Source organism: Ursus arctos, unplaced genomic scaffold (genome assembly GCF_023065955.2).
Source record: "Ursus arctos isolate Adak ecotype North America unplaced genomic scaffold, UrsArc2.0 scaffold_33, whole genome shotgun sequence".
NCBI lineage: Eukaryota > Metazoa > Chordata > Mammalia > Carnivora > Ursidae > Ursus > Ursus arctos.
Window position 1 is genome coordinate 11,303,854 of NW_026623019.1, and position 11,091 is coordinate 11,314,944.

At 39.4% G+C, this 11,091-nt stretch overlaps 1 protein-coding gene across 2 annotated transcripts in view; it reads left to right on the forward strand.

Annotated features, from left to right (window-relative positions):
- Positions 1–8,856, forward strand: part of SMC5 (structural maintenance of chromosomes 5) — an 89,912-nt gene extending 81,056 nt beyond the window's left edge. The window contains exons 19-25 of one of the 2 annotated variants that reach the window (XM_026519350.4): positions 2,386–2,430; positions 2,834–2,929; positions 3,363–3,467; positions 3,690–3,809; positions 5,038–5,217; positions 5,300–5,395; positions 6,507–8,856. In XM_026519350.4, coding sequence (XP_026375135.1) covers positions 2,386–2,430; positions 2,834–2,929; positions 3,363–3,467; positions 3,690–3,809; positions 5,038–5,217; positions 5,300–5,395; positions 6,507–6,650 — 786 coding nt within the window. In that variant the 3' untranslated portion in view covers positions 6,651–8,856. The remainder of the gene's footprint in view (positions 1–2,385; positions 2,431–2,833; positions 2,930–3,362; positions 3,468–3,689; positions 3,810–5,037; positions 5,218–5,299; positions 5,396–6,506) is intronic. The other variant, XM_026519351.4, reaches the window with a different exon arrangement.
- The last annotated feature ends 2,235 nt before the right edge of the window (positions 8,857–11,091 follow it).

Below are 11,091 nucleotides of genomic sequence, written 5' to 3' on the forward strand. Positions count from 1 at the left end.
AGCTACTTTAAGAGGTAGGGTCAGGAGATGGGGTGTAGTTTTTGTTTGGAAACCTAGCATCGGTAATTGAATAACAAATGGTAAATGGAAGTGATATTTGGAAAAAGGTAAAATGAAAATGCTTTTCTGGAAATTAGGGTATTTATTTAGGGGTCAGTGAAACCTGAATCTTTAGGCCTAACATCTGTTGGTAAGAAAAGGAGAAAAGAGGCTTTCCTCCTTTCCTTTGTATATTCTGTGCTGACATATTCTTCAGTTAGTAAAAGGAGATGCTGCCCCGTGACCCTGAGTGTTACCTGACAAGTAGGGATCACACCTTGCCTAACATACCAACTCTCCGAATGATGTCAAAATAAAACAAGGAAATAGAAAACGGATTTTTAGATAAAGTATTTTATCTTAATGTCAATAGATAATGAAATGTCTATTTCCCTATTTCAATAGTTAATGTCTAATCTCTTTCTGTAGCTAATGATATGTCAGACAAGAAAGTTTGGATTATAATTTTCGAATCCTCAAAGATTTTACTCTTTTGTATCCGACCCTGACACCCTAGAGAGTGGTTCTATTTAGGTACATAGTAGGGATTTAGTAAGAACATATATAAGATAAACTGAGTGGCTGTTGTTTCTAAAAATATATTAGAACTTTTCCAGAATACATGGAATTATCATAAAATAAGTAGATATTAGTACAATATCTGTACTATGTTTTTCTTTCAGAAAGTAGTAGGATTCTACCCTTGATAAGTTGTATTGTTTTTGAAAGAAACAAAATTAGATAATTCATATATTACGAATGTTACTGATCAGTCAGGCATTGAACAAGACCTATTTCTCTACTGAAGTTTATATTCTAGTCTGGAGGGTGGGGCAGATAAATGAATTAAAAAGCAAAGAGACCATGTCGGCTATCAAGAGGTGCTCAGAAGAAAAATAAAACAAGGTAAGAGGATAGTGTCAGGGAAGCCTCCTTTGAGAAGATACTATTCTAGAGGATTCCTGAATGGAGAGAAGCAATCGGTCAAGTGAGAGTTTGAGGGAAGTTTTCCAGGCAGAGCAAACGGCTCCATACAAAGCTCCCCGGGCGCGAGCGCACGGGGCATGCTTCACATGAAGGAAGGCATCTCAGTCCGGCTCAAACAGGATCATTCGGGCACGAAGGACGGTGGAAGTCAGAGCATGGAGGGTCTCACGGAAGGAGTTTGGGTTGTAGGTGGAGACGGAACCCACTGGAGGAGTGTCGGGAGGAGCGATGGCACTGACTGGAACATGTGGAAGAACAGACTACCCGGTGGAGAATCCGGTAGGGACACGAGTGAAAGCAAGGAGACTGTTGAGAAGATGACGGCTTTGGACCAGGCGAGAGAGAAGAGGGGCGTGGGTCGGGGCGGGGAGCACTGGAGAGGGAAGTTTGCCAGTAGGAGGATCTTTTCAGGACAGTCAGCAGGACTGGCTAACGGATTGGAGGTGAAGGGTGAGAGAGAGAACCAACCCCTGCTTCTGCCATTGACTGAGACAAGATCGAAGGAGCAACAGATGTGCTCAAAGTGGTGGGAAGGGTGGTTGACATGAGGCTTTGTCTTTGACCGTCTGCCACTGAAGATGCCTATTCGGGCGTCTGGCGAAGACGCCGAGCACGTGTGCAGCCTCGGGTGCGAGCGCAGCGGACGAGTCACAGCAACAGCGGATGCCTAGTATCGGAAAGCCTGTAGAAGTTGAACTGCTTTCTGAGCAGATTAAAGACGCAAGATCAAACTATGAGATTTATGTCATATTCAGGATCTTTTTCAGAGTTTCAGGATTGGTTCTGTACTTCATACTGTATGAGCTTTGCCAGCAAGTCAATGTACCGCTTTCCTCCCAGATAAGAAATGTCTGTTCTGACTTGTCTCTGTGACCTGGACTCAGAAGCTAGTACAGCTGAGCCTCGAACAACACGGGTTTGAACTGCATGGGCCATTTGTATGTGAATTTTTTTTTTCAACAAATAGAGTACTATACATTTATTTTTCTTATGTTTTCCTTAATAACATTTCCTTTTCTCTAGCTTACTGCAAAAGTACAGTATATAAAATATGTAACCAACAAAACACGGGTCACCTCACGCTGATGTTATCGAGAAGACTTGCAGTCAGCAGGAGGCTATGGGGAGCTATGTTTTGGGGAAGTCAAAAGTTATACATGTATTTTTGACTACACCGTGGGGGTCAGTCCCCCTCACCCTGTATTGTTTGAGGGTCAGCTGTGCTACAGAGAAGTTCTACTGTCAAAGTAATTGGATTCTTAAGATGCTTTTGTCGTTCTTCAGACGTACAGTATAAAGTTCTAACTTCTTGCTCTCTTTCAATGCCCCACATATTCTGGACCCATTCTACCAATTCAGCAAGTACCCACCATTCCAAATGGACACAACTCCTCACCCCCCATGGTATGCAGCGCTTTCTTTTTTCCAAGCTCCTCTTTCCCCTCTGCCTTGCTCTTCCCTGGCTCCTGGCTTGAAGGCCCAGAGACTTCTGGGAAAGTGAGGCCTCTCACGTCTCTTAACTCTGTAGCTCCTCTAGCATGAGCTGGGGTCCCCTCTGTAAACCCCGTAGCCGTAGGTCGAACTACTTACTTTAATACTCAACACCAGTACTCCGCTTGAAGGTGTTCTCCAGTGTTACTAAGTGTAAGCTTTTTGAAGACAGAAAATCCTGTTTAATTCCTTTGATTCCTTGTATGCTAGCATGCTATTGAACACATAGTAGATACTTAGCAGAATATTTAACTGCTCAAATTAAACCGCTTTTGCTGAACTGTTTGTAATAACAGACCATTTTTTTCTTCTTTAGGCTTTCCAGGATCTTCCAAACACATTGGATGAGATTGATGCTTTATTAACTGAAGAAAGATCAAGAGCTTCTTGCTTCACAGGACTGAATCCCACAGTACGCTGCTTTCCCTGTTGCCTCCCTCAAGCCCCGCCGCCCCCTCCCCACACGCAGCGTGCACGCGCGCTCACTTCCCTCCAGTACTCGCCTCCCACTCTGTACTAGAGCTCTTGGTAATAATAAGCTAGACAGCAGGAACAATGTGCTTTAAATGCCAGATTCTGAATCTATTAGAATTTTAAATAGACTCTTCCTAAGGAACACACTGTTCTGTGCCTTTCCTTTATAAAAAGAATCGTTGGGCTAACCTGAAATACTGCAGTGTCTGTTTTTTCAAGGATAAAAAACATGTTCAGTAGAAGAACATAAATTAATTGCATACAAACAATGCAACACAATTGGCATTTTCTGTTCGTGTTTTAATTGACACAAAATTGCCCATAATGTTATCCTTCGGTAGATTTGTCTTAAATAATTTTTTCCCTGCCAGGTCGTTGAAGAATACACAAAAAGAGAAGAAGAAATAGAGCAATTAACTGAGGAACTAAAGATAAAGAAAGTTGAACTGGATAAATACAAGGAGAACATTTCACAGGTAATTATTTACCCTTTAACTTGTCTTTCTGTCACGTGCCTGTCGTTGATGGGGTGGGAACGGAGACTAATGCGAACTGAAATGACGTGCTTCTAAGAACGAATGCGCTGTCTGTTCTCCTGACTAGACTGATACTGAAACTGAAGTTGTTTTATGGACAGTTTTCTATCAATGTGGTAATACTTCTTTTAAATTGTGCTTTTATATTGAATTGCTTTGCAGGTGAAAGAAAGGTGGCTTAATCCTTTAAAAGAGCTCGTAGAAAAAATTAATGAAAAATTCAGCAATTTTTTCAGCTCCATGCAGTGTGCTGGTGAAGTTGATCTGCATACAGAAAATGAGGTAATACTGCATTTGGAATGTTCCCTGACAAGTCCTTTTCATTAGATGCTAAAAGTATTTGTCAATTATTTGTTTATTCTGTAGTTATACCTGTGAAAATTTGGCTTACTAAAAAATTGTTCAGAGGAAGGAAAACATCTATTGGAGTCCCTCAGGGTCACTTTTTTTTTTTTGGTGGCATTTGAGACAAGTCACTAATGCCTTACTAAAACTCTTGATAACCAGATAGGTAATGGTTATTCAGCTGTGAGTGATTTGCTTTAGAAATCTTCCACTGTCCACGTTAGAAGAGTCCTAAAGAGATTGGCCAACGTGACTGAAATATAGTATCAGTGTTTCCCTTTTTTAATCAAGATTTTGAGAGTACACTGGAATGAAAATATTTGGTAATGTGTTACTAATTCCTTGGCTGTAAGTTAATGCAGTGCAAATGGTAGGGAAAATCATTTCCATTCAGAAATGTGTACAGTGGTAAAACCTGGGATTTGCTGTGAAGTCACTGAAAGAGGAGAGGGTAGAGTTAGAGATGAAACGGGATTGGTCCTGTGTTGATCACAGTTGAGGCGGTTGGTAATATACTGAGCTTATCTTAGTGTTCTGATTTTGTGTATGTTGAAAAATTTCCCTAGTAAGTGTTTTTCTTAGCACAGAAATGAAGACAACAAAAGATCCTTTTCCTTCACAGCTCAGCATCTTTGTATTTTAGTTTGTATGCGATCTGCACGTGTGTTACGTGCATAGATAAAAAGCAAGGTAGTGCTTTAGGAACCGTGCCCGTGACTCCTTCGCCTGCTTGATGGGAGACGTAAGGGAGCCAGCATTTGTTACTGCACTTTCCAGTTCTGGTAAGATGGTAGCTTCTGCCACCCTGGAGTCATCTACAGTCTTTGGGCTTGTTCCAGGAAAGGGACAGAACGCAGTAACAAATATAATTGATAATATTCTGCCCCCGTGCCAGCACTGCGCCAGAGCACTTGCAAGAGTGTGATCTCGTGCCATCCTCTCAATTATTCTATAAAGCAGGACTTTAATCAACTCTTTCTTACAATTAAACTCAAACAATAAAGATAGATAACATATCAAAGAACTAGTTGCTATTTAGATAAAACTGTTACCACTAAATTTAGTTTTTTACTCTTCTAATTGATTTATTCAGTCTATTTTCAAGTAGAAGTATGAAATTGCTGCAGAAACTGGAACCCGTCAACAACTTTTGACTGTTTTGCAGGAAGACTATGATAAGTACGGAATTCGAATTCGAGTCAAGTTCCGCAGCAGTACGCAGCTGCACGAGCTGACGCCGCACCATCAGAGCGGAGGGGAGAGAAGCGTTTCCACCATGTTGTACTTGATGGCGCTGCAGGAGCTTAATCGGTGTCCCTTTAGAGTCGTTGATGAAATCAATCAGGTGTGGTGCTTACTCTTTTACTTGGGCTTTATCGTAGCTTATAATAGATATAAAGGTATTCACGTTGACTGTCATTGTTTAGGGAATGGACCCGATCAATGAACGGAGAGTGTTTGAAATGGTTGTGAATACTGCTTGTAAAGAAAATACCTCTCAGTACTTCTTTATTACACCAAAGGTAGGTAATAAGTCCTCTGAAAGTGCTCATGTACTCAGAAGCGCCCTGTGGCCTCCTCACGGAGTACAGTACGGCCTGTTACATAAACGCCAGCAGAAACACTCCCAAAAAAGGAACTAAAAAGATTACAGTAATAGTTATATCAAGGGGACAAGTTCCAGTGACATACTTCATCTGGAACCTTATTATTGGAAGAAGAAATGTAAGAGGCATAGAATTATGTTCTAGAACCAAGATTTCCTCCCTGCGTCTGGCACTTACTCTTCATCTAGAGAAGTTCCTCTTTTAGCACTTTTTAAAGAGTGAGGAGAATAAGAACGCTAGAAGTCTGGCACTCCTCATTTGTCTGGGGCTGCGCTGCCCTTCTCTCACCCAAGAGCACGGCCCGGGCGCAGGGGAAATCTTAAGTAGTCCTGACCTCTCCTCTCCTCTCCGGTGAACTTGGATAAAAACAGAATTATCCTTACAGAGAATTTTCCGCTCTAGAGCCAGAACTATTAGCGTAGGAAATTTTCTTTTGTTACATCTTCCGCTGTGGCTAATTTGTAAGACCAATATCCTCAAAGATGTGCTTATTAATATTATCGGATTTTCTTTTTAAACTAAGTAGTCATGAAAAATTTCCCTGGAGCACCCATCTTAAATGCGCATTTTTATTGACTAGTATAGTCTGTCTTCTTTGTCCAGCAGATACTCTCTGGAAGAGCCAGATGCTAGTACTGTATTGTCTACCAGACACCCTGGCCTATAAACCCACCCTTGTGGCCCACACTTTTCAGGCTACCAGTCTTTCACGGACCATTCGAGTTGCTTGTGAAGTATTTGTGGATAAATGAGTTAAAGTATGGATCCTAGGAAAATTCTGAAGGACATACTTCCAGGGTCAGCCTAGGAAATTGTAGGATCTTATTTGGCCTGGGAATGCTGACCAGGCGTCAGGCGTACCGGTTCAAGGAAGGATCACTGTCTGACGGGGTCTGTATATTGAATTGCGAACTTCGTAAGTGTTTCATTAATACTAGAAATAACATTTGACTTGACATGGGTGAGGTTGGCAAATTGTGCTTCTAAATGTGTGGCATTATAGGAACATTTGTTTTTACACTTACAGCTCCTGCAAAATCTTCCTTATTCTGAAAAAATGACGGTATTGTTTGTCTACAACGGTCCCCACATGCTGGAACCTAACAGATGGAATTTAAAGGCTTTCCAAAGGCGGCGGCGCCGTATCACGTTCACGCAACCTTCTCAATAAAAGTAAAGGGCGAGAACCTTGGAGTTTTTTTGGTTAAATCCTGTTTATAAGTATGGCTCACCTGAATAAAAGGAGATTCATTAAGACTGAGATGGGTCATTTTTGGAAACCTACTGTTAAATACAAATGGGTTGATGAATGGACACCATAGTAACTTCTGTGGAACCTCATCTGATAGTAGAAATTAAGTCTTCGGTTTCTGTTGAACTTAAGCGCTTGGCCCTCTGACCCTGAGTCATTGGGTTCCCGTGGTGAAAGGTATTTACTGGTTCACATCACAGGTACAGGGGAAGGGGTTACCCATCACAGGAAGTCCCGAGCTTTAATTCCAGAGGAACTTAAATTACTTTCAGAGTTTTAAGAGGACTCTACAGCTCAAGTCATAGTTTCCTCCCAGTGTTATATTTAATTTTTAAAAAAACTGATATGGAAATGTCTAGACTAATGTATAATAATAATTTATGACAAATCTATTCATTTCTTCCTATTAAAAAGGATTACCTTATCTCCACTAGGAAATGGAATTTTATGGGCCTTTAAAAAATTTTTATGAAACTTGACACTATAATTGTATTGGTATCTCTAGGGAAAAACATACTGGGCTTCAAAAATGGTAGGGGACGTCTTCGAAATGCCACGAGGTGGCCACTAGATGACGCAGCATGCCAACCAAAAGATTGACGGGAAAAAAAAAAATCAAGTGATAAGGGTTTTTAAAGAATAACCCTGTAAAGTGTGTGTGTGGGGTTTTGTTTTGTTTTTAATTTAAAGTCAATTGTATTTTACATCTTCACTTTCTAAAAGCATTTTTATAATTATTTTTAGTAAGATTTTTTCTTAAGATTTCATATACTGGTTTCTACAATTTATATTTGAAATTTCTCAGTGTTGTGTCAAGAGTGAGGGAAGCATTGATTTAAAACATAATGTTTCTAGAACCTAAGCTTTTAGGTCCTTCCTTACGGTGTTGATCCTACCCTCATTGTCTTAAAAAATCTAGTTTAAACTGTTTGAGCAGGAAAGAAGTAGATGAGAGAATCATTTGTTTATCTCTGAGTTACACTAATTAACAGTGCCAAAACCAATTCTCTTCTTTTAAAAAATAAAGCTTGTGAGATAGTGGACTAATCCAAGAACATGTCTCTGTTCCAGTAATGACAAAATTTTTTTTTTTTTTTACTCGGTAGCCTGAATAAATTGAAGAATTGCATTCAATTTGGGTTTTGTAGATTCATGAATAGCCATGGAAATTTATATTCTTATTAGGTCTAGAAATAATGAACCATAAGTCTATATCCTCTCACTTGGACATTTTCTCTTTAAAAGATATTTTTTCCTGGAAAAAAATTTTAAAAGAGCCTTCTCCTCTTAGCCTAATTGCATGTATTATGAAAATATTTTAAAATAACATTTTTACTCATGTAACAACTCACATAAACATTGAAAAACTTGGTAACCTATTAGTAAGTGGATGTTGTTACCAAATGTTTCTGTTGTTTAATACTTTGTTTTCCACCAAAATATCTTTACTAATATGTGCTTGCTGTCATTTGCTTATTGTCTGAGTTAGTGCTGGATATCTTATTTCTGCAAAATGATTATCAGTGTGAAAAAGGAGCTTAAAGATGAGGCGTGTTTGGGGGGGGGGAGTCAAGTACATTTCACTTTACATGTGGCAGTAATTACTCTATACCTTGTTTGTAAGCATTTTCTATTTCTCTACTGGACAAATAGTTTTACATTGGATTTTGAGCTGTAAAGGAAAAATTATGTATCATTAACATATTAATAAGAATATATGTCTAACATTATATTCTCAGCCACTTAAAACTTCATATATTTTCTGCAGAAGTTGACTTCTAATTACATACAAATTGTAAAAACGCCAAGTTAAAGTCTGATTTGATGAATAAAATATTTAAAACCTGAAGGTGACAGGTATTTTTAATGAGAAAATCTTCATTGATTTGCCAAAGGAGAGAGTCTCTATTCACAGATTTTTAGTGTTCAAAGTAAAAGATTTTTTTGCTGCTTTCTGATTGTCTTTTGGACATGTGCTTATTTTCTTTGGAGTATGAATCTTTAGTATATGAAAAATGTAATTTTGTCCTGCTATAGTGTGTATCTGCGTGTGTGTGTATAACTGGGGGGAAAATCTCTGTGGGAAATGCTACTTTGTTGGTAATAAATGCGTATTTTCATATTCTTTTGGTGTATGTCATTTTAATAAGGCTGAAAGTGTAAAAAGAGTTCTCATTTAAGAGTCATTTTGGGGGCGCCTGGGTGGCACAGCGGTTAAACGTCTGCCTTCGGCTCAGGGCGTGATCCCGGCGTTATGGGATCGAGCCCCACATCAGGCTCCTCCGCTGGGAGTCTGCTTCTTCCTCTCCCACTCCCCCTGCTTGTGTTCCCTCTCTCGCTGGCTGTCTTTCTGTCAAATAAATAAAATCTTTTAAAAAAAATTTTTTTTAAAAAAGTCATTTTGGTTTTCACACTTACTGAAAAACAACAAGTCCGTTCAGTGTGCCTTTGCTGGTCTGTCCATGGTCAGAAGCATAGGAAGTTTAGTTCCTTGTCTGCCTCCAAGGGAATTACAGTCTAATAGCAGCACTGAACGCAACGAAAAAGGTTTAAGCCGTCTCAGGAAGCCAAGGTACAACTTGAGTGCAAACGTTTTTAGATTGAAACCCTAGATTTGCTGAAAACATTCATAATAATCTTTTTGTCTTCATACATTAAGATTTGTCATTTTGTGAAATGAGAATACTTCATTCACACAGTTGAAGGGAGGTGAGGTAAGAGGCCTCTTATTAGGGCACCTGGCATCCTAGTGGACACTTTATAAATGTTTGCTTTCCCTATTTTTTTTTCTCCAGCTTTATTGCAATTTTGATTTAAATTCAAAAAAAAAAAAAAAAAAAAAAAACTTTAGACCACCAGCAGAGGGGCAGAGGGAGAAGGAAAGAATCCCAAGCAGACTGTGTGTGCTGAGTGCAGAGCCCAGTGCAGGGCTCGATCTCACAACCCTGAGATCACGACCTGAGCTAAAACCAAGAATCAGATGCTTGACCGACTGTGCCACCCAGGTGCTCCTTTTATCTTAAATCTTAAAAAATGCAATAAGCTATGTATTTTGTACATCAAGTTCCGAGAATTCCATTTTAAGTGCAGTTAATGTAGCGTTTTTATTGTATTTTATGGATTGTGTCAGTTGTTCCAAGGACATAGACACCTGTAGATTTTGAGTGAGCCTTTTTAAGTACAGATAAAATTGTCATACACCTTCACGAAATTTGAATTCATCAGATGAATTGGTATAATTATCTTTAGAGTAGCTCATCCCATTCCTTCATCGTCACACCATATATTTTGGAAAACTTGTAATTAATACAATTTACAAATTTGGAGACTTTATTGACAATTCAGGCTTATTTTTTATTCCCAGTGGAAAATTTGACTTTCTGGGATTTTTTTGTTGGAGACAAGTAGTCACTCAAAGCTGGCTTTAAGAAAAAATACCCAATTCTTTCAAAGAGAACCAACAGGGCTACCCTGCTCAGCTCCCTTCTACGAGGATTTGGTGAAGCTGAGCTCTGGCTCTGTGGGCCCTGGTGGCGTCTGAGAAACGGGGACCTAGGTTGGCTGTTCTGGGGGAGATCAGAACCATGCAGGATCTTCTGTCACCAATACTGCCTTACCTATCTGATCATCCATTAGTACAGTTTAATTTCCTTTCGCCTCTCAAGAGCGTGTACACACTCGGTTGGTGTCCAGGCTCATGTGTTAAAATGACCCCTTGGCACCCTATCCCTTCAACCTCCTCTCATCATTCCTGCCAAATATTCACTAAGGAATAGATTGAAACACACCATTTCAGAGTAGAAGATTTGGGACAAACTGTCCAACAAATGCTGTGATAGAATAATTTTAAATTCTTCTCATATTATTTAAAAATTTTAATTTAGTCCCAGTGATCTCTGTGACATGCTGCATTCTTCGCTTTCAAATATTAGCTGTTACACTTGGAAACAATCCCCCAAGTGGCTTAGATCATCCTCCTCTTTTCACTGTCTTAAATCTTGAAGAGGAATCATTTGAGTGATTTAGGCTAGCACCGCTAAGCCGGGAGTTGTTTTGTAAACCAGAGGAAATAGTAATTTCATTATAAGCTGTATTACACTTTTAAAGTGTTTCTGCCCAACAACCCTGTACTGTAGATTAACAGAAACTTAGCAGTGTTAAGACTTTTTCAAGCTTTTACTATGAGAGGCGGGGCTGAAGAAACATTTAATTTTTTTCTCCAGAGTACTGTACTGTCTTTTTAATCAGGGTACCTTGCCTTTTCAATTGTTGGGAACTATACCATAAACAGTTGCTGGTTATGTAATGTATTTCGTTATGGCTAAGACGGTGCTGCTCCAATATGCCCCTGAGCTAGGGT